Source organism: Barbus barbus, assembly GCF_936440315.1.
Source record: "Barbus barbus genome assembly, chromosome: 25".
In the NCBI taxonomy this organism is placed as follows: Eukaryota; Metazoa; Chordata; class Actinopteri; order Cypriniformes; family Cyprinidae; genus Barbus; species Barbus barbus.
Genome location: NC_136753.1, coordinates 18845482 through 18869243, shown reverse-complemented (window position 1 = coordinate 18869243; position 23762 = coordinate 18845482). Strand labels below are relative to the sequence as shown.

At 37.3% G+C, this 23762-nt stretch overlaps 2 protein-coding genes across 3 annotated transcripts; one reads left to right on the top strand and one right to left on the bottom strand.

The window, feature by feature from the left end:
- Positions 1-673: 673 nt before the first annotated feature.
- Positions 674-9532, top strand: LOC306845309 (SERPINE1 mRNA-binding protein 1-like). Of its 2 annotated transcripts, none has more exons than XM_079378007.1 (8): positions 674-1059; positions 2392-2575; positions 2988-3128; positions 3214-3285; positions 3415-3489; positions 3777-3948; positions 5610-5798; positions 8434-9532. In XM_079378007.1, the coding sequence occupies exons 1-8, from the start codon at positions 804-806 to the stop codon at positions 8491-8493; spliced, it is 1149 nt and encodes a 382-aa protein (XP_079234133.1). In that variant the 5' UTR covers positions 674-803; the 3' UTR covers positions 8494-9532. The 2 variants fall into 2 exon arrangements, with proteins under 2 accessions (XP_079234133.1, XP_079234134.1); XM_079378008.1 differs by having other exon boundaries at positions 3217-3285; positions 8434-9530.
- A 1756-nt stretch (positions 9533-11288) lies between these two features.
- Positions 11289-22988, bottom strand: LOC306844667 (interleukin-12 receptor subunit beta-2-like). The gene is made up of 16 exons (XM_079376969.1): positions 22862-22988; positions 22465-22575; positions 20331-20579; positions 19876-19990; positions 19574-19749; positions 18482-18615; positions 17346-17487; positions 16730-16815; positions 16121-16319; positions 15821-15991; positions 15617-15712; positions 14904-15059; positions 14581-14718; positions 14337-14436; positions 14166-14247; positions 11289-12467 (listed from the first exon to the last, which is right to left on the bottom strand). The coding sequence occupies exons 2-16, from the start codon at positions 22532-22534 to the stop codon at positions 12102-12104; spliced, it is 2280 nt and encodes a 759-aa protein (XP_079233095.1). The 5' UTR covers positions 22535-22575; positions 22862-22988; the 3' UTR covers positions 11289-12101.
- Positions 22989-23762: the final 774 nt, after the last annotated feature.

Here is a 23762-nt window from a genome sequence, read left to right as displayed (position 1 = left end):
AGTCATGGGGTCATATGACCTTGCAAGGGGTATTAGGGGTCTGTGTCAATGAGTAAAACACTTTTTGTTAAAAAAGGGCCCTTTCTCTTCTATTTTAAGTTAATTGGGGGAAGTCGTGGCCTAATGGTTAGAGAGTCGGACTTGTAATCCAAAGGTTGCGGGTTCGAGTCTCCGGCCGGCAGGGATTGTAGGTGGGGGGAGTGAATGTACAGCGCTCTCTCCACCCTCAATACCACGACTGAGGTGCCCTTGAGCAAGGCACCGAACCCCCAACTGCTCCCCGGGCGCCGCAGCATGGCTGCCCACTGCTCCGGGTGTGTGTTCACGGTGTGTGTGTGTGCATTTGTTCACTACTCACTGCTGTGTGTGTGCACTTGGATGGGTTAAACGCAGAGCACCAATTTCGAGTATGGGTCACCATACTTGACAATACGTCATGACTTATTATTATTAAAATTAATGGACAGTTATAGCTTTGACACTAAGAAAAAATGAAGGGAAATATTTAGATTTATAGATCTTTACATAATCTTCTATTTACAATAATAGATCATTTTAATACAACGACAGTACAAAAGTAAATCTAGCAAATAACACTGTTGAGTCGTTTCTCTCTCTCTTCTCGAGTCTGTAGTATATTGTTTGACTACATGTCCCATACGACTTTGCGGTCAGAGTCCCGGATGTCTTTTACGCCGGAAGAGAAGCGCGAGTCTTTTCCAGCCATCTTGTGGCATCTCGCAGCGAAGTGCTCGCTCAAGCCCCGTAGAATCGGAGGAGAATCCTGCTGAAAGGGGGCCATCATGCCCGGACATCTGCAAGAAGGTTTCGGCTGTGTCGTAACCAATCGGTTCGCCCAGCTATTTGATGATGAAGAGGATCCGTTTGAGGTGTTAAAGCAGGCAGAAACGAAGAAGAAGGATGTGACCGCTCCTGGTGCCGCCAAGACCGCCGCGCAGGCTGCAAAGCAGGCCAAAAAGGAGTCACAGAAAGAAAGAAGAAACCCAGCTTCCGAGAAGAAGGAAGAAACACAAGCTCCCGTTCCTCTCAAGAAAGATGGTAAACATCGCTTGCATTGAACTCGTCATTTACTCACACTTTTTCTAAGTGGGCTGTCTGCAAAAGGCGCTATACGTTAAGCCCATGAGGTCGAGCACTATTGTTGATGAACTGCCTGACATCCCAAAAACTTCCAGCGCTCTCAGCAAATATGCTTTTTCGCGCCGTATATTGTTTCTATGTGACGCACGATAGAAGAACCTGTTGCTGCTTAATTATTTTGTAGATTCTCCATGAACTGCAGGCCTAGTGATAACCATCAGTTTGTTTGTTAAATGTCGGGTATCTGTGCATTTAACTCCACATACTAGTAAAAATCTCCCATTCAGTACTGAAACACTGTTTAGTGATAGTCTCTGAATGCACAGTCCGTTATCACATGGCTTTTCATTAGCGTCGAGCAGCTCCAACCTCGTGTTTGAGAGGCAACAAGAGTCTGTCCTCTCAGATTTGACACTCCCATTGAAAAACCCTCCTGTTGTAATTCGCGCAACGCCGGTTTTTAACTTCATTATGTGCTTTAAAATTGCGCCGGCCCCAACTCTTCTGAAGGTAGGGCTGTCAAGAGTTTTTTTTCCGGGGTGTCAGTGGCCCTGACTGATGTGAAGGAGAGGAGGCAGCGGCTCGTGAACAGGTGCGCGGGCGCGTGATCAGCTGTTGGGGCGCGCGAGAGCGTCTATTTCTGTAGGTGGAGGGTGGGATCAGTCAAGAGGCGCTAACCATTATTATCGAGACCCATAACGTTGGGTTTATTGCAAGTATAGAAAACACAGACGTCTCCTGCGCAAGTTAATAAGAAAAATAGACCATATTAAGCAGTAAGTTCTTCCTTTTCAGAGAATTTGGTATTGGCCATAAATTAAATGAATACATCCTCGTGTTGTTTTAAAGCTTTATGAGATAGGCCTACCCCTTATAAAATTAACCATGGTTTTAATGCAGTAAAAGTGTAGTAAACAGGGTTGATTACTATTTGTATAACCACAGTTTTACTACAAACACCATGGTTAAACTATGGTTTGTTTAGCGTAACCATGGCTAATTTCCATAAGGGACAATGGCATTCACTTTATTTGGTCATCATTTTTTAGTAAAAGTTGTAAATGCTGTAATTCATCCTTCAGAGTTACACTAATGAAATGAGTAACACTGTTTTGGAGCAATTTTGAGGGTGAGTGAATAATGACCATGTTTGTACTTAAGCACATTAATTGAAGTGAATTTTCTATGATTTGAATTAACACAAGGCTTTTTGTTCTAGTGATGTTTCCCATCTCATTCATTATTGTCTGATACTTTTTGGTACCAGCGGGTGTTGAATCTGTTTTGCAGGCATGAGGAAAATGGGGCGCCGACCAGAGCAACAGGGTCAGCCAGGATCCCAGCCGCAGGGAGGTCAGGGGGAGGCTCGTCCACCAGCCGACAGGCGGCCTGACAGGAGGCCACCACGTGAACGACGCTTTGACAAACCCGCTGATGAAAAACCTGCTGAGGGTGGAGAATTCTCGGTGGAGAAGTGAGTCAATTAACCTTTGTTTGTGTGGTAATGCATAGTTGATCCTTGAAGATTTATTGAAAACATTTAATTCAAGCAGAAGTATACTTTTGTTTTTAATGCTTTATTTTTTCGTGTTTTTATTTTTATTATTTCTAATAATGTGAAGCTGACGTGAAATGAAAACTCACCCTATTTTCCAAAGTCATGTTATAGATGTTATTGTGAACAATTCTTATTGTTTCATTTTGAAAATAATTTTTCAACTCAATATTCAAAATTTCATAAACTGTCTCTTAATCCGCTTAAACCTTTAAAGGATCTTAATCTTTTCTTGTTCCTGTATAAAGTTGCACTGTACTTAAGATACAAATTTAGATAATTTCAAAAGAAATGACTTTCAACTAACTGTTATATTATCTCTTCTCTTCAGGTCTGTCAGTGACAGGCCGTTCCGAGGCCGTGGAGGTGCAAGAGGAGGGCGCGGAGGCCGGGGCAGAGGTGTTGGCAGGACTGACGGCTTTGACTCGCGTGGCAAACGTGAGTTTGACAGACACAGCGGCAGCGACCGATCGTAAGTCATTTGCATCCACATGTTAACTCCAATTGTAATGCTGTCTGTGACACATATCAAAGCTAAGTGTTAATTTTTGTTTCAGCAGCCTGAAAGCAGAAGAAAAACGTGGAGGGAGTGGATCTCATAACTGGGGCACTGTTAAGGATGAGTTGAGGTCAGTGGAGCAACAGATCTTTTGTCTGCCAAAAACCCAGATGAATTCGATTGACAGACTGGTCTGTTGGAGGTATTTTGGTTCATTATGTTAGTTTTGTGAAATTGGATACATTTCTTTCCTGTACAGTGAGCTTGACCAGTCAAATGTCACTGAGGATACCCCTGAAGGAGAGGAGCACCCACCTGCTGACTCGGAGAACAAGTGTGTACACTTCAGCTCTAAATTAGCGCCGCACTGCTGAGTCATTGCTTGCCATTTGCTGCCGGCACTATTAGCATAAGTTCCCGGCTATAATTAAACAAACGTAGTGTGTAACATTAGGATTGATCTGAGAACAATGGCTCTATTAAAAGCACAACACATTTACAATCTTTAACAGTTACTGAAGGTCCCTTCTTAATTGTAGTGCTGCTTAATTGATTAATTAGGATTGAACTAACTTGAATGCAGCGCTTTGTCACTCAATTTTAATGTTGATGTTTTCACAGGGAGAATGAGGTTGAAGAAGTTAAAGAAGAAGGTGCTAAGGAGATGACTCTGGATGAATGGAAAGCCGAGCAGAGTAAAGAGAGAGCCAAAGTGGAATTCAACATCCGTAAGGCCAACGAGGGAACCGATTGGAAGAAAGGATACGTTCTGCACAAGTCTAAGGCCGAGGATGTAAGTAAAATGACAGCGTTTGAGCTTTTGTTTCATAGTGTCCATTTTGTTGTTTCATGCTAAATGTAAAACTTTGCTGCATCCCTACCATTCCCCAAGACAAGCTATGTTATTTTTTATTTTTATTTTTGTAAGTAGCCTGGAAAGTGTGCTTGAGGAACCTGATTGCTCTCCATTTAGTGTGGCGTCATTACTCTAAAAGCACAACTCCAGTGTTTCTTTAAAAACACGCAAACCTTCAGGCTGCGTTATTGAGAAGCTATTTCATCACATTCATTAGCCCCTTTCGCACCGCTTTAGTTCCAGAACTAAAAGTACAGTACTAAAGTACTGGGACATTTTTGCGCAAACTGTTTCCCAGTACCATTTAAAGGGTTGCATTTGCACCGACAGTGGGTACTAGGAATTGGCGTAAGCCGGTCGACAGCGACATCATTTGTGCACGGCGTTCAACAATGACGTTAACAACAGGAGGATGGAGGATGCTGTGATCGGAGCTGTGTCTTGCGGGTTTCACAATAATGGACATGGAATGTTTACACAGTGTATGTTTACACGGCGTTTTAAATCATGGCGGGTGAGGGCGTTTTCGTACATGTTTAGCCAATCAGCGTACACTTATGTCACGATAGTTCCTATGGAACTCTTTTAGACCCTACTTTGACGTTCCTGCAAACGGAGTTCTGGGAACTAAAACGGTTCCTAGTTCCCGCTGTGTGAACACTCCAAAAAGTGGGTAGTTCTACAATTAGTTTGGGTACCATGAAAAAGTTCCTGCGGTGCCAAAGGGCCTATTGTAATTTTTTGTTGCTTCAGTCCTTTTCATCCCAAATGAGAAATGAATAGTTATAGATATTTGGATGTTGAACTAAAATCTCAGTTTCATAGGATTCAAGGACAATATTATATCCTAGAACTGCACGATTCTAGATAAATTGAATCACAATTTTTTTTCTTGTTGTTGTCTCAAATAGAGATCATGATTCTCCTACAATTCTGAACTAAAAGTAATGCGACAATATTATTGCTGCTGTCTATAAAACTGTTTACTTAATTTGAATGAAGCATTTTAATATATATGTATTTAAAATTTAATATATTTAATATACCAATTTTTAATATAAAAATGATGAAAAAGTGGTTTAAAGGAATGATTCAGTGATTCCTAATACATCATTACTGGATGATTCAGCGTTTTTGAACGAATCTCTTGAATGAATGATTCAATGCCTTTTTTTTTTTTAGCAGTCACTTGGTGGTGAAACAATGCAATTGAGACAAACATTATTTGAAGCGCCAGTTGATTTCAAAAGGGGATTTGCTCTTTTAAATGTTTTTATCTGAACTATACTTTGCCGAACTAAACTTTCATCCCTGTATTTTTGTGATAATATGGATGAATGTAAGACAGAAATAATACTGTGTAGTTGCCGAGACTGTGAAGCTGTTTCTTACCTAAACATGGTAAATATCTGCTCTATGTGTCAGCAGCAGCGCAGACACCGATTTGAATATTCCAGTATGATTTTTTTCAAAGGTTTAATAGACGCGGCGAATCGTTGTTCTTTAAAAATGTGATCACATGGCTGTTTGAATCGAGATTGCGATCTTTTAACAAATAATCGTGCAGCTCACATACATATTCTCTTTTTTTCCTGCAGGCCTCTATTGATGATGATGCCTCTGGAGATCACCACTTCCGTAAACCAGCTAATGACATTACATCCCAGCTGGAGATTAACTTTGGAGACCTGGGCCGTCCAGGACGTGGTCGTGGAGGACCACGAGGTGGCAGAGGAGGCCGTGGAGCTGTTGCTACCAGGCCACCTCGTGAACGCAGGCCGGACAAGGTAAAGTCTCTTTGTGCATTTCATCTGCAGGTAACGCACACCTGATTCAATTATGATTACTGATTCGTCGTTAACATTTGGCTGACTTATATGTTATTGTTGAAAACTTTTGGGTCAGTACAAAATGTCAAATTTAATGACTTTATTCAGAAAGGATGCCTTAAATCGACTACAAGTGACTGAAGCAATTTGCATTGTTAAAAAAATAGATATTTCAAATAAATGCTGTTTTGGTTGGTTTTTTACATTTAAGTCATCAAAAAAATTAATAAAACCATGCATCACCGTTTTCACAAATAAAGATATTAAGCAGCACAGCCGTTTTCTACACTAATAGTAGGAAATGTTTCATTAAGGAGTAAATCAGCATATAAGAATGATTTCTGACGAATCATGATGCTAAAAACTGGAATAATGACTGCTGAAAATTTAAATTTTTTAAATTACATTTAAAAAATATATATTTTACTAAATTTTAATTCAAATAATATTTCACAATATTAATGATTTTCCTTTGTTCTTTGGTCAAATAAATGCAGCCTTTGTGAGCAAATCAAGACTTGTTCAAAAGCATGAAAAAAATGAAGTACGCGAAGAGTAGGTTTGCTAGATAATCTCAAAGATGAACAATAACTCCTAAAGTTTTAGTCGTTTGACTCCAATGGGCTGTTTTTTTTTTTTTTTTGCACAAACTCACTTGCCTTTTCTCATTCATCACCAATCCTAATGTGCGCGGTTTGAGCTTGACCTTGGAAATTGCAGCACGTTTCAGATAAAAAAAAACACAATTTATAATCCAGAAAAACAGTACTATATCCGTTTTCATAAAAATGTGTGGAAACAGAAGAAAGCATATCTTTGCAAGATAAAATGACAAATTATTTCCATGTTTTCCCCACAAAATTACAGCGCCCATGAGCAGGAGGATAACGCATTTGTTCTGATACTGGAAAGTCTACAGAGCATTTTTAAAACGGTTCCAATGCAAGGCATTTTTCAAAACAAATGAACACTTTAAATTGTTTAAAACAAGTAAGTTATTTACAATTGTGCCAGTTTTGTAGTGTATAGCTATCTATTTTGACTTTTTATTTTGTATTCGGTGTGCGGCTTGAACGCGGCGTCCGTCAAAAATAGAATAGGCACCTATCTTCAGTGAAGCCGTGCGGAGAGCCGCTTCTGAAACGTGCGGTGAATTGACTGGAGTGGGCGCGATCCGCTCCGGTGGCCGCATTGGAGCGGCGGGACAGTGTAAATCAGAGGATATATACTGCACTACAGGCTACAGCGCCATCTATTGGATATTGCTGATAGTGCATCAAATTAGCTATTTTGGAACAACTGTCTCACGGGCTGGATGAAAACGCCCGTAGTTTGCCCACCTCTGCAGATTCGTATAATTTTTTTAAATCCCTCGTGGGCCGCCACAGAAGGGATAACGGGATGCCGCAGATGCCTCGTGGGCCGTAGTTTGGACACCCCTGAGTTACGTTATAACATCCACATTTTCAGTCAATGTAACATCCAAATTATTCATGTATGCAACAAATCTGCCCCAAATCTTTTCAAACATTGTTTTTTTTTTTTTTTTCAACAGACACAGGACGAAAGGTTTTTTTTTTAAGTCATACAATATGACTTGGTAGTTTTTCTGATTTCCATTGTATAGCTATACATTTCTTTGCTGCTATCAGAGCCATCTTAACTAAATGTAAATTCTTTCTTTGATCAAGTTTGATTCATTCAATTGATTCATCCCCCAATAACATAAATCTCGGGTCAGATGGAAGCCTAACATTAACAATTTTGTCAATAGTTTGTATTGACAAAATACAAACTATTGACAAATGTTTGGGGGAAGTCGTGGCCTAATGGTTAGAGAGTCGGACTCGTAATCGAAAGGTTGCGGGTTCGAGTCCCCGGCCGGCAGGGATTGTAGGTGGGGGGAGTGAATGTACAGCGCTCTCTCCACCCTCAATACCACGACTGAGGTGCCCTTGAGCAAGGCACCGAACCCCCAACTGCTCCCCGGGCGCCGCAGCATGGCTGCCCACTGCTCCGGGTGTGTGTTCACGGTGTGTGTGTGTGTGTGTGTGTGTGCATTTGTTCACTACTCACTGCTGTGTGTGTGCACTTGGATGGGTTAAACGCAGAGCACCAATTTCGAGTATGGGTCACCATACTTGACAATACGTCACGACTTGTATTATATTTCACCAATATGTTTCAAGTTCAGGACGACTCCAAAACATATGCAATAATGTACCAACCTCTGTTTTACCCCTAGGGTAACATTCTGAACATGAATCACTGATCTTTTGCAATCTTTTAGGTGTATAATATACCCTATGTATAATATTGAACTGCATTAATCTATGCCTACTGTTAAATGAAAACGATGAAGCACTTTCACATATGAGTTCCCAAGTATCTTGTTCAAATGTACATACCATCTTCAAGACTTAAATGGGAAAAAGATCTGGAATGTCCTCCCCATACAATTCAATGAAATTGGTATACACAAGACACACAACCTTTAGATCCTTTTTTTCTCTCTAATAGTATAATCTATTGGGAGTGAAGAGAGGGACCTTAAATGACAATGGGCTGTTTTTCTTGTATCTGCATCTTCTAGGTCGGTGGAGTGTCTGTCCCCAACGTGGATGACCCAGAGGCTTTCCCAGCCCTGGCTTAAGCTGCCCAGACGGCACGCTCTGCTCACCCAGGAGGATCACTCCTCCATGGGTCCTTGTCTACGAGGCTTGCATGCTAATGGATCCTTCAGCAGATGAAGTGATGGAAGACTGTCATCCATGCCATTCACCCTTGAGGACTGATTTTACCTGTTTTAGAAAAAAAGATGGAAAATTAAAAAAAAAAGAAAAAAAAAAGGACGGACTTCTTGCTATTCTGAAGCAAATTATTGGTTGAGGTTTTGTATTTAGAAATAAGGTAGCAGGGATGTTTTCATACAGTGTTTCTTTTGTTGTTTTTCTTTTATTCTCTCAGAAATTATGCATTGTTCATGGATACTTTTTGTACTGCTGCTTGAAAATATGCATTTCCAAAAATAGGTGTGAAGAGCACACCGGTTTATCTTAAGGTGTCCCGTAGCTTGCTTTTTACACAGAAAAGCCTCATAACAAGGCAGCCATTTCAGGAGTAAGATCTACAAGTTAGTCTTTTCATTTGTAAAGGTTACTGCATTTCTAAGGGAAATTATAGAGCATTTTGGTTCTGCTCATTGTAGAATTAACCTCAGTTCCCTGATAGCGGGCCTTGAAACACAATCTGAAATAATTTTGATGAAATGTACAATTTATGATTCATAACTTAATGCCAAGATCTGATGTAGTTCCGATGATTCAGTTGCACTCCCCACAAAAAGTGTCTTTTGTTGAATGACCACTGTAAAGTTCAAAATGGTGTCTTTATGCCATTGACTCTGGTAACTCAGGATAATATCATTCTTGTTACGCAAAGTTCCAGTGTAAATACAAGAAGCAACGTTACACACCGCACTCCTGTTTACTGAAAAATGTGAGCCGGGTTATGGATAAATCCTGTTAGAAATGACATTTTCTTTTTGCCCCATTGCTTTTACAACAGCTTTACTGCATAACTGATCTGAAAGAAACCCATTCTGTTCAGCGTGGAACAGCTGAGTGATGTGTGAATTCCTACCCTGCTATTAGACCTCTGTCAATAATTAAAAGATGGTCGATTCATACAGAGTTGTTGTGTGGACTTTAACTTCAAAGATGACACCGCTTCAAACTTGCTCATGTCTGATGCTGGTTAGTTACGTTTTATTTAACGAAGTGTCTATTTACACTAACTCTGCCCAGCATTGGTTTTAGTGACGCACGTGGTAAGATGACGGGATCGACCCGAGTTCGAGTCCGCCTATTGCCAAAGTTTTTTTCTCTCTTTCCAAATCTCATATTGCATCAGAAAGGCCTTTATTTTAAATAAAAATGAAGGAAATAAATCAAAAAGTTGACAATAAGAGTATCTGGTAGGGTAGGTATAGGGAGGGCTTTATTGTCCCAATAAGGTGGCATGCATTTAATAATTTGAATTAAAACTTTAATTTGCACTCGATTACGTTATTATTGCATACTGTTTTATAATGTAGGACAATACTGAGGTGCAGATAATTGCCACTATTTGCAATAAGTAGTATAAATAGCAGAAAATCTTGCTATTTTAGCAAAGAAATAGAATCTATAGCTATTTGTAAATAGCATATCTTTAAAAAATACTGCTATTTTCACTCAAAATGCATCTATTGCCATCTACACTGAGATAGCCGCTGCCTTTATTTAAAGTGTAAATGTAAAGTCTTTTGACCCCCCCCCCCCAAAAAAAAATCTGCAAATGATGCTCGTCCTATTAGTAGCTGTATATGGTCTCTTATGGTATGGTGTAGTGTTGGTTAAAATGGTGTCAGAGATGGAGTTTGGCTTAGAAATAAGTTCCCAGTTGTAAACAGTTAATGCATTAGCCAACATAAGCTTTGTAGCTTGTTTTTTTTTGCAGCATGTTTTAAATCTTGGTTAAAGGTATGTCAATGTTCATATTAGTACGATGCATTAATGTTAACAGATTCAAGTTTTGAATTTAAAAATTTTATATTTTGAAATTAAAATGCATATATGCTGTAGAAATACTATTCATTGTATTCATGTTAAACAATGGGACCTTATTGTAAATGAAATATTGCATATTAATTATTGTAACTGAAATAACCAGATGCTCCTGGACCACAAAACCAGTCATAAGTCAGTTTTTCATTTATACATCATAAAAGCGGAATACATTAGCTTTCCATTGATGTATGGTTTGTTAGATACAGCTATTTGAAAATCTAGAATATGAGGGTGCAAAAAAATCTAAATATTGAGAACATTGCCTTTAAAGTTGTCCAAATGAAGTTCTTAGGAATGCATATTACTAAACAAAAATTAAGTTTTCATATATTTACAGTAGGAAATTTACAAAATATCTTCATGGAACATGAACTTTTCTTAATATCCTAATGATTTTTGGCATAAAAGAAAAATCTATCATTTTGACCCATCCAATGTATTTTTGGCTATTGCTACAAATATACCCCAGCGACTTAAGACTGGTTTTGTGCTCCAGGTTCACATATGATGTTTCCTGGTGTTGGTTTGTTTGCATTTACAGTAGACTTTGACTTTCAAGTCTGTATTCTGCTAAATCATTTGGCAGCTGTCAGTATTTCTGTGTGCTATTATGGGCCATTCACCTTTCCTTTAGAAAATGTTGAAATCTAGTTCATTATTGAGGTTTAGTTTTTGAAATACACAGGAACAACTATTTATAACTGACTGGTAAAATGTGTATCTATAGGCCAAAATCATGTGTTGCCATCTCTCCACAGACCCATTTACCATTTCATTTTAAAGTTGTAGTGGCAGTCAACCACACAAAGATAAAAAAAAACAACATTATTTTTTTCTTGATGCTTTGACTTTAAAGGTTTACATGCAAATAAAAACTTTACATTAGGACAGTATTCAGCTGAGCTGATGAAAAACTGATGTGCTGATGACATGCATTTGTGTCAAACATCTTGCATTAGAGTAGATTTGAGTACTGAGTCTGCCTTGGAAATTGAAACTTGTGCAATTTTTTCTTGATTGATGTATTGTGAAAGAGTTGAAGTTACAGTGTTAAAGTTAGTGTTGGACAGCTGCTGAGTGTTTTAGTGGAAAGATGGAATTTCTGTGGATTCAGAATATGGCATAAAACCTTTACAATTTACATTCGTTAAGTATCCGTTCTCTTGTTGGGCTGTTAACAGTCTGTTAGATCATCTGTATTTCAGAGATAAGGAGCTGAGGCAGGCTATGTGTCCTTTTTTTTTACCTTATATTTTTTTTATTAAAAAATATAATTTGATCTTCCGGTGAAGCATCAGACTTCTATGCCAGACTTCTCCAAACATTTGGTCCGCTTAAACCAACCGCTTCCTTAAAATCAACTGCTTCCAGCCAATCAACAACAGACAGATAGAAGCAAGTCCTGTCATACATTGTATCCTTTTCACTTGGATGTTCATCACAATATGCAAAAAGAAAATCTTTCACTATTTGCGTTACATTGCGACTTTAAAATGTCCAACATTAGCTTGAGATGCCCAGGTATGGCTGGGTTTCAGAGCAAGGAGAAAAGGTTTGTCCTTCTGACTGACTATTCTTGGGATGTCCATTGTTATTTTTCAGCATTCGTAGTATAGTCACTGTCAGGTCAAATTTGAATGCTTCTTGAGAATCATGTGCAATCCAGAAACTCGCTGCAGTCTATTTTCACTACATCCAGTGTCAGCTTCCCTCCAGTTAAAACCAGAGGCTCCAGGAAAGGGCTGTGAGTGCTTGGAAAGAATTTAAATTCGTCCAAACCCATCTCTTCTTCTTCATCTTCCTCTTCTCCTCCACTTATTGCGCCATGAGTGGAGATGTAGTCCTCCGTCATGTCTGTGATCCTGGTGATCTGCGTGGCATCAGAGGAGCTGGACTCCTGAGAGAAACTTTTGATGTAGGTGCAGATGAAGGGATAGGGAACTTCCTCCACCTCCACGTTATCAGGCTCCTCATTCACGCTGGAGTCACACTGGTCTAGGTAGAATTTGATTTCACTCTGTGGGAACAGGAGCAGGTGTGTATTGGTTAATGAATTACATTTACATTTCATATTTATACAATTTTGGCGTACAAATCCAATTCCATTTTTAAACCAAATTACAATACTCCAGTAGGTTAGGGAAATTTTTGTGTTCCACAAAAATGTGCGAACACAAAATGTGTTTTTGTGTTCCACTTTGCTGCTTTTTAAAAAAATATATATATATATGTAACCATATACAGTAGACTGAGGTTTTTTACCATTGCACCATGTGAAGTTGTTTTTTTTCTGGATCTTATGAATGATTTCTGGATCTTTAAAAATGCAACTTGAGACTCTGCCCTCCCCTGTGTCCAAATATGCCTACTTCCCTACTACTTCCCCAGGAGGCAAAAAAACAGTAGGCCTATATGAAAAGTCTGAATTGATAGAATTCAAAAAAGTAGGCGAAATATATTCTACTTGACATTCTAAAACAAATTATTGAGTATTGCTTTAACAGTTCAATAAACAAAATGTTAATATTGTGTAACTTACATTTTAGTCACAATATTGCCAATTACTTAAAAAATACCATCAAAATGCTTTCGAAAATAGTTCCAAATGAAGTTAAATCAAAATGAATGATTTTGAACAAATCACTTAAGTGAATGATTCAATGACTCACTCATAAAGACAGTCAGCTGTTTTGTTTCTACATGAATCAGTGTTTTGGATCAATCATATAAAGGGATAGTTCGCCAAAAATGAGAATTATGTATTTTATTACTCAACCTTATGTTGTTCAAACCGTAAGACCTTCGTTGATCTTCGGAACACAAATTAAGATATTTTTGATGAAATCCAAGAGCTTTCTGATCCTGTATAGATAGCAACACAACTCTCACATTCAAGGCCCATGAAAGGTAGTAAGGACATCGTTAAAATAGTCCATTTGACATCAGTGGTTCGGCCCTAATTTTATGAAGCTACGAGAAAACTTTTTGTGCTACTCATAATGATGTAACCTGAAGAAAGAGCCACAGAAAAAATCCTACCACTAATGCACAGACTGACAAGCGAGTTGGGTGATACAAAGAATGAAAAGTCCCAGTGCTATTGGACAATATATCAGGGGGTATATATATATATCTGGAAACACAAGCTCATGCCAAAGAAGTTTTGCATTTCAAAGTGCAGGTTGGTGGGCGACTAATAGAATATTGATACATCATAGCCTAATTGATACACCTTTTAAAAGAACAAGCTTTAAAGCTGCAAGTTTGTAGCATTGCAGGAGAGTGGAGTAGAATAGGAAGGAATTCATATGACCAACCCTTAAGAATATGTCTTAATATTCTTACCAACTACTTAGCCAAGGGGTAATCAGTCTTACATTTTATCCTCAAATTAGACATTATGGAACTAATTAAATGATGACCAACTTGTAAGACTAGTCGGCTCCAAAACTCCAAAGCCAATCAAACCGAAGGACTAGAATTTATGAATACATGTGAATGGGATTATCATTCTTCTGCTGTCCCCTTGTGTTCCACAGAAAAAAAGTCTTACTGGATGAGTAAATGATGATATAATTTTTATGAAGTTTAATTTTTGTGTGAAATAGATGTTAACCTAACCCTTAACTTAGATGCTAAAGCTTGCATTGATGCCCACAAATGCAGTCATAGCTCACTTATTTTACAGCCTGAGTGGGCATTTCTATACATTTACCTGGTCATCAGTGTATGTCTTTGCACATTTGCTGTTTGCTGGATCTGGAATATTAGGCAGCAGACACTGGCAACATAAGAATCTATCGAGCAGAACAGAGATGGCAGTGTTTTAAATAAAAAAACAGCCTTTTTGTTTCTGTAGAATTTAAAGCATTCTGCTTATTCTTACCTTTTCTGGACAGAGGTGAACTGAAAGAAGCACAGAAGGATTAGACAGGCCAAAAGTACTGCTCCGCCAGTCAAGATCACGTGGGACAGCATTCTTTCAGCTAAAAGAAGATGGCACAGGTCACTTGTATCAAATGGTTTACAAACTTCTTTTTCTCAAAAGTGCTTTTTTAAAAATTCCAAATATTTGGATTAAAACCCAGCATATGATTACTAAGATTGTTATGATCTGCATAAATACATACAGTCTGATGGTGTGCAGAATGGGAGATCACTTCCTTTGGGTCCCTCCCCAGCATCAGTCCAGGCAGTGACCCACAGATTGTAACACTGTCCTGGTGACAGACCGCTGATGACATACTGTCTTTTTGGATGGTCTACACCTGCAGCCAAAGTGTACCACATTAGAAAACTCCTAATATCACTGTTTATTTGACACTGTTATTGATGAACATCGCAAGTAAGTAGCTGTTTCTATCTTGGGAGCCAACAGTAAATATTGTATCTCTACAACATTTATTCACCAATTAATGGTTGTTTAAAGGCCTTAAAATAAGATAGGCCTTACTGAAATTGTGAATATCTCCCTTCAATTTGTCCTTCAAGTAGACAGTGTATTTTTTCAAACAGCCTCTTCTCTTCCTTTTAGGGATTTCGGACCATGTCACATTCAAGCTCTCACTGTTCTTCGAGCAAAGTTGAGGAACTGGACCCTCTTCTGGAGCTGTGAATTCCAAAACACAGTGATTATGATAAGGAGAGTCATGCATTTTTAATTATATTCTCACCAGGGCTACATTTATTTTTGTTAAAAAATACATTACAAATAATAACAATATTTCTGTTTTCTATTTTTATATATTTTAAAAATGCAATTTATTGCTGTGATGGAAAAGCAGCCATTACTCTATATATCACTGTCACATGGTCCTTCAGAAATCATTCTAATATGCTGATTTGGTGTTCAAGAAACGCTTCTAATTATGATCAATTTTGAAAATACATCTGTTTAATATTTTTGTGGTAACCATTATTTTTTCAGGCCTCATTGCTGAAAAAAAGTTCAAAAGAACAGCATTTACTGAAAATCAAAATCTTTTGTAAATGTTTTTATTTACTTTTGATCAATTTAATATATCATAGCTGAATAAAAAGTATTTAAAAAAAAATAAAAAATCTTATCGACTCCAAACCTTTGAATGGAAGTCTGTGTATATACAGTATATACTGATTTAATCCATTTTGATGAAGATTTAAGCAGAATGAGCATTAAGAATGAACCTGATTGCCATGTGGAGATGCCTTTAATGGATGCCCTTTTGGGAGCAGGTTGCAGAGCGGAAACTGCACCGTCATAGCATTCTTGAGGCTGCAGACCTGGATAGACAGCAGAATAAAAGGTTAAAGAAAGAGATAAACGACTTTTATTACAGTCTGGAAACCAACCAATTTTGATCGTTCTTAACTCATTTAAATTAAACTTGCCTGTAATGTGAGCTGTGGTATCCACCACTCTAATCCACTGAATCGCCTCTATGCTTCCAACAGGATACCAATGCACCACATACTCAGTGCCTGCAATGGCAAGCTTGTGCCAGAAGAGGGCAACACTATGATTATTCAATGGCCTGTGTGACACGAAACCTGAAACCAGACCTGTAAACACAAAAAGTAGGCTTAAATTGCTGTATTGACCACATATGCATTGAGTTTAGCGTCTTTTTATTAAACCACAGTTATTTGGCTCAGCATGACTAACATTAAAAAAAAACCACATAGGCTTACCTGGAAAACGCAGCTGAATAAATTTGACAGGAGATTGACCCACTGAGTTAATTGCGGACACTGATACAGAACAACGAGAGCAGCATATTCTCTTATTTCTGGTGGGTGGAACTGCGATGATAGTGTTCCTAATTCCCATTTCCTGAACACTTATATTATACCTCTGAATTATCCCCTTGGCATCTGATAAACTCGGTTCCTAAAACGAAAGAGACCATGAATATAAAAGCAGTATTTATTACGCAGTTCAGTGTGTCTGAATGCATGCATCTGACCAAAATCTTTGACAGAGTCAGCCATTAATGACATGAGACACAAATATGACTCTAAAAGAGAGAATTCTCAAATCCATCATTTCCTCTAAGCCCCTACTCAGTTTTTTGTAAACTGAAACTGACTGTAGACTAACTTTTGGTTTCAGACTAACAGTGTGTTTGGGAAGATGCAATTCACACAAGCAAACCATCACTTAGTGGTGGTTTGACCTTTAAGCGCCTGTGAAAAGTAAAGTACGGGGGGAGGGGATCGTGTAGCGACCTGTCCGTAGCATGTACACCACTACATAAAACATTAATAGAAAAATAAAAAAAATTAAAAAGGGTTACGTGCCTTCCAAAATATGTGGAAACACTCGCTGTTAGATTCTGGGGGTTTCGGTTCTTGAAGGTACCAGACGTCAAGCACCTTATCAGGAGCTAAAGAGAGAGAGAAGAAGAAAAACAGTTCTGTTCAGTGATTCTCTTTTTCTTTCACTTGGCATGTAAATTGAGTAAACAGTTGATTATCAGTATATTGTGGGGTGTATTACTCTTACAAACTCCACAATTGTTTTTAGGTTACACCAAAAGTCAGTACTTCCTGTCTTTTGAAAGTCTTTTTTGTGATCACTTCTCAACTAAGTCAAAAGTTAATTTAATCGGTCACCACTCAAGATTGCTTTAACTAGTTTTGGCACAGCATGTCAAGCATCTGAGACATGCTGAACAAAAAAGTGACTGGCCTACGTCAGAAGACTTATCTAACACCATCATACTTCTGAAATACTCTTTCCAGAACACGCGTAACTACCTACATTCATTTGATCTCTCTTACGCTTTCAGATGACTTTAATAGAGAGAAAATAAGCAGCTCACAATAACTACACAAGAAAACCGCCTTCAAAATTCAAGAATTACAAAATGTGACTTAATGAAGGTTCTTACATGCAATATATTTCACAACTTACCTTCTTCTTTGGTTTTTGCTTGCTTTGGTTGACTCCAGTGACTCCACAGACCTACTCTATGGTTGATTTTCCGCCTGATCTGGAACTTGTATGTGGTATATGGCTGCAGTGAGGATATGTTTAATCTGCTCTTAGCATTAGTCTGCGGAGACAATATGATATAATGTGTTGTTTTCCCACCAGATGTTATATCTTGACTATGAAGATTTCTCTGGTTTACTGTTAAAATGTCTGTCAAGAATGTTTGAACGCTTCTTTGAAATTCCTATGTAGAAAAGTTCACCATAAAACCCATCCAATATTATTTTCCTTCTTTAGTGAAATGCAGAAAGATAACATGTGAAAAATGCAAGCATCAAAAGTAAAGTTTTAAAGTTTAAAATGGTTGTGCTGCTTAATATTTTTTATAGAAACTGATACATTTTTTTCAGGATTCTTTGATGAATCAAAAATTTTAAAGAATATGCTGTTCATTTTATGTATATCTTCATTCACATTCAAATACAATATGCCATCTACATTCAGAATTTCCCCGTTTGTGATCCAAGGACACAAGGGTGAGTAAATGATGACAAACGTTCATTTTGTTTGAACTATCCTTTTAAGCACGCAAATGGCAGAAGCACTTTCACCAGTGGAAAGCATCTTTAGGTTTAGAATCAACTAGATCATTTTTGGATCTCTAAACATATTTTTTTCATTATAATGACAATGTTTTGTATTCCTGCAAAGCTGCTTGTCCTACACTGTATGGAATAGTTACTGAAATAATGTTATTGATAAAGACACATCAAGACGTACATTGTGGGAACAGCAACAGTCAGCGGTTCAATTTCCTAACGATAAGGATTTAGAAAAACCCCTTTCTTGACATTTCTTATTCCAGATTTGAGTCATCGTGGAGGGCTTGTGGTTTGACGACCAAACTAATCTGTGAGGTTTTGTGGGTTTTGTCTGTGTCATCATAAATCGACTCGACTGTGCAACTCTGCATTTCTATTTATCAGCGTTACCAAGACAGATGACTGATAGGTCTGCAGGTACAGAGAAGTGGCTTTGAGTCTGTATACCACTTCAATCTGATTGTAACCGAACAATTAATTTTTTAATTAATTTTTTTCAATCAGAAGCTTTACCTGGAGGGTGTTCCAGATCCCATTTACTGCACTGTATTGAATTTCAACCACGTTCAAGCTGTGATTGTCTGTGTGTAGGTTGCACCATCGAGAAGAGCAGCTCACATTAACGATTTCAGGCTTTGAGGGTTTTACTGTAAATTAACAGAGAAGCAATACATAGTTTTCAGTCCACATTATTCTGCAGCTGAAATGCAATGCAATACAATTCTTTTTGGTTTTAGATGAACTCAAACTAAGATCCTTTGCTGCAGCTGTCTGTAATAATAACGTCAAAAAGTGGGTTGGTGTAAAAACAACCAATTCTATCCAACTGACCCAATTTGTATTCTTTGGAATCTCCCTACCCACAACACTTCTTGCTAACCAAGCACAACATATCAAAGCTATATACATATTTAATGTGCATAATTTGTGTCATAAATAGCCAAACAATTTGTCTGTCCTTAGTTTTTTTTTTTTTTTTTTTCTGCGACATGGACAGCAAAAGGTGAGAAACAGAGTTTTTGTGTAGTTGCTCTCAAGATGATTTTATTATTATTATTTTTTTTATAAGACAAAACAAACAAGCATATAATCTTAAACAACTAAACCAGGATTTCCATGGAAAACCTGGATATATGAGGGAAAAAAGTGTGATATCTCCAGACCTAGAAGTAAAAATTTGTAAAATCATAAACATTTTTATAAAGAATTTTTTTTTTTTAGTTATGCCAAGCTCTAAAATAATTAAGCAGTTAGAAATGATGAGAAATTATGTATAAAACATTTTAAGATGGTTAAGAACGACTTCCGTAGTATTTTGCAAGAACGAAATCTCACCCACACACTGTACTGACTGGCTTTGATTTGCATCATGCAGTATTTCTTGCAGCTTTTGGCATGGACAGAAAACTGCATGTCATATAATTATAATTTTTTTTTTAAAGGATGCAGCCAATGCAGAGTGCACTAAAAAAGAAACAGTAAAAATTCTTCGCAAAAATCAATTCAGTCATCCATATTAAGCATAACTTATCCTAAACAGTGAATTCAACTGAACGGTTTCACTCTTTTTGATGTTTGAAATTATGAGTTTTGGAATTTCTTTACCTATATTGCTGAGGATGATGGTGTAGGGGCCTGAGGTTTTTGAGCCCAGGCTATTAGAGACATTGAGTGACACGAAGAGCTGTGACATTATTGAGTTTTTGATGGGGAAGGTGGAGTGACAAAATCCTGTAGAGTTCATAGTACTCTCATAGCCAAGGTGCAGGTCATCTCGAACCCTGAAAAAGCACAGGGAAAACATCAAGTAACACAATTAATGAGACTTTTACGTATGTCTCTGCTTTGGGTTACATCATATGATCTGTAAACTAAAAGATCCTCCTTGTAAAGCTGATTTGACTAACCGTAACTGACATGTGGTCTTGATTATGGTACCCCTTCCTGTTGTCCAAATGCAACTGACGTTGCCAGATTTCATTTTCTGAACGCAGGTCAGATTTTGTGGAACATCTGGAGGGTCTGAAAAAGAAGCACATGACTGTGTCATGTAATTTCAAAGTCTCCACCCTTGCCAAAGTAATTAGTTTCAGTAATTAGTTTCAACCATTTAATTTGTCACTAAGACTAGGTGTCTTTATTTTTCATCTCTAAAAGACATATTTCTAGCGAAGTTGAATAATGTGTCATGATATAAGACAGGGTTACCACTTTTCCAGTTATTTAAGATTAGGATAAAATCGTTATATAAAGTCTGCATTTCAGCTGATTTCAGAATAACTTGGAAAATGCATAGTCACTATAGAAATGTACGTGTGTGGGAACCCTGAAATAAAGACGTTATAGAAAATTACAAGCTTACATCCTGGTTTGATGTCAATTCCACATGGTTCTGAGTACTCCTCCTTACAATTGCAGCTGAAGATGCTTGGCGCTGTTAAATTCTTAACATCCACAGACACCTCACTTGAATTGGGGAATTGTTTATATTGAATTCGTGTCTTATCCCGAAACATTAGTTTGGTGCATTGCTTGTTAAAGATGCAGGAGAAGGTGAAGTTGGATCCTAAGAGGACTTCTCCTTTGCTTGACCTTACAGTGCACACTGTTCCTGCAAGAAGCATAAGTATAGAGGAAGCAACAAAAAATGTCATCACAGGATAGTGCAGGATATTTGAGCCCAGTCTCATGAAAATGTGCATCAATGGCACAATTTATTTATTTTTGTATTTTATGTGCTATTTATATGCAGAAACTGACTTTGGCATGCATACGATATGCATGTGTTTGACGTGAATATAATACACAGTTTTTGCGTGCATATGACATGCACTTTGTTAGTGTGCATATAATGCGCATTTTGGCATACATATAATACTCACCAACCCCACACCCCTAAACCTACCAACTGAGTATAATATGCATGCCAAAGTCCATTTTTGCGTATAAATAGTATGCCAAATAGAAACAGAAAATCGTGCCATTGAAATGCAAATTCATGTGATTGGGTTAGATATTTGCACCAGGATCGTAACTATCATAGGCATCCCTCCGTACTCCTCAATATTCACAACAGTCAATCATTATGTTTATTTATGGTTATTTCTTCAATTATTACATTTTGTCCACCACAATCATAATAATGTGTTTACATCCTTAGTTTTTAATAGTGTTGTATAATAACTAAATTAAAACCATGACAAATTCAAATACAAATTTGAACACAGAAGCCAAATGTTCCATACAAATTTAGCATGTCTAGTAGTTTCAAATCCACATTCTCACAGTGTTTTAAACAACAGGTTTTTATATTTAGGCCAAATAAAATCTCACATTTCTTTAACTATAGACCGTTTTGGTCCTAAGGACTCTCGGTAACACTTTATTTTAAGGTGTCATAACAGAATAATTACCTAATTAAGTACTTAGTAGTAGCTGTTGTATTTACATGAAACAAAATGTACTTAGCATGTAACTAATTTATGGAATAGCCTGTAATTACAGTTTGTAATTATATAGATGTAATAGGCAGCTATACATATGTAACAGGCAGAGTCTGTTACACAGCTTGTACACTTAAGTACAATCTTGATACACTTTATTTTACGTAGCTTATGTTTGTGTAATATTATGTTATTGTAATGTAATTAGAAATGTATTACATGTATTTAAGCTGTGTACTGGTGGGTTAAATCAAATTCAGGTGCTGCTGGATAAGGTGTACAGTATAGATACACATGAAGTACGCTTAAGTACAATCTTGATACACTTTATTTTAAGTAGCGTATGTCTGTGTACTTACATTTGTTGTATAAAGTCTGCAACACATATGTAACAATCTTTTGGTTACATAAGTAGCTGTGGAACAGACTCGGTCTGTTACATATGTGTAACAGTAGTTGCCAATTACATCTACATAATAACAAACTGTAATTCCAGGCTGTTCCATAACTTAGTTAAATGGCAAGTACATTTTGTTTCATGTAAGTACAACAGCTACTACTAAGTACTTAACTAGGTAATTACTCTGTATTATGGACACCTAAAAATAAAAGCGTTAGCGGACTCTCTTAGTCATTTATTTTATTTGTACAATAATAATATCCAACATTCAATAAACATGCAACAACATTTGTCTTAGTGACAAATTAAATGGTTGAAACAGAATTGGGATTTTTTTTCTTTTAAAAGTCATGGTGTCATGGTATCAAGCCATATAGTGCCATTTCCACCACATCATCAAATGATGTAGGCTATACAATCTAGAAATTACAATGATGCAGATAACTTTTTTTTTTGCAATAGGGCTTAATCTTACGGAGCCTAATTTGATCACTAGCATTAAATAATATTGGCAAAATTTTATTTTCATGCTTTTTAACGTTTCCAAGACCTTCAAATAACGGGAAAAAGTGGTTTGTTGGAATACAAGTAAAATCCTGGCCCATAAAATTTCCTAAAGAAAATCCCGTAAATTGAAAATAATTATATCATACCTCCATGTGCACCTGTAGCTAGGATGAAGCACAAAATGAAGAGGACCGACCACGTACATTCAGAAGACATCGAGCTCAGTGCTGGAGATCATACAACTCACAAAAGACCCTCTGTGGACAACCATTCATCAGATTTTAAGCGTTGCCTTCCCATTTTACATCCTTATTGAGAAATTCAAGTCACTCTTTAGACAGGTGGAAAAGAACGTGTTCTACAACAAACGAAACTATGTAGTTAGGCTATTATACTACACGCATTATACTACAATAGCAGAGCGTTTGTCACGTCGCGTCAATGTCGCGTAATTTTGAGACTCGAAGACCTGAATGGTTCACCGGTTAATATAACACTTTTAAAGGTTTGGTAGTGTATAACATAGCTGTATAGCCTACTTACCCCTGCCCATGGGACAAAACTGTTCGGTGTGGACATTTGTGCTGATTGTGGGTTTTAATGTGGCAGTAGAGCCGTCAAGCGTATCTCCTCCCTCTCCTATTGAAGAACTGAGAGCGCGCGATGTCTTGTGTGATTTGCTTGAACTCGAGTGAGTAACGAGCGCTCGTGACATCAGTAACTTGTGCACTCTGTATACAGTAGGGCACAATCAGTCAGGAATGTTTTTATTCATGTCTGTAATCTGAAGTACAGATGACACACTAAACATAACGGTCATTACTGTTACGCAGTGTATATGAGGTCTGTAAAAACTTTATAACTGGATTATTTACACATTAATAACATCAATGAACCTCATAGAATGGAAATTAATTTTACTATTATTTTAACCATTTTTAAAATTTGTTTATGAGAGTGAAACATTTCAATTAGAAGAATAAATTGAAGAAAACCGTAACATTTTTATTTATTAATTGCCAGTTTTTCATGCCAACCAGTAGCTACTGGCGGCAACATCAAACAAACATAGGGTTACAGGTACAACACCTGTGAAAAAATATATACAGATCATTTCTTCATATTTAAAGGCTACAGTTCATTATGCATTATTTGTACGTTTTATTTATTTATTTTTGTACAATGTGGTTAACTGTAAAAAAAAAAATTCAATAGAAACCTAAAGGTATTTACATGTTTCAAAGAGGTCAGTTTAATATCAATATATGATGGGTTGAAAATAACAATCATTTGCAGACCAACAATTAAATACAGTAACAGAAAATCTACAAGCACTGTACACACAACCATTTCATCAATACAATAACATAAATAAACTATACCTGTTTATTCATATACAATTTATTATTATTTTAATATAGCTATAGTTTTTGCCTCGATTTTA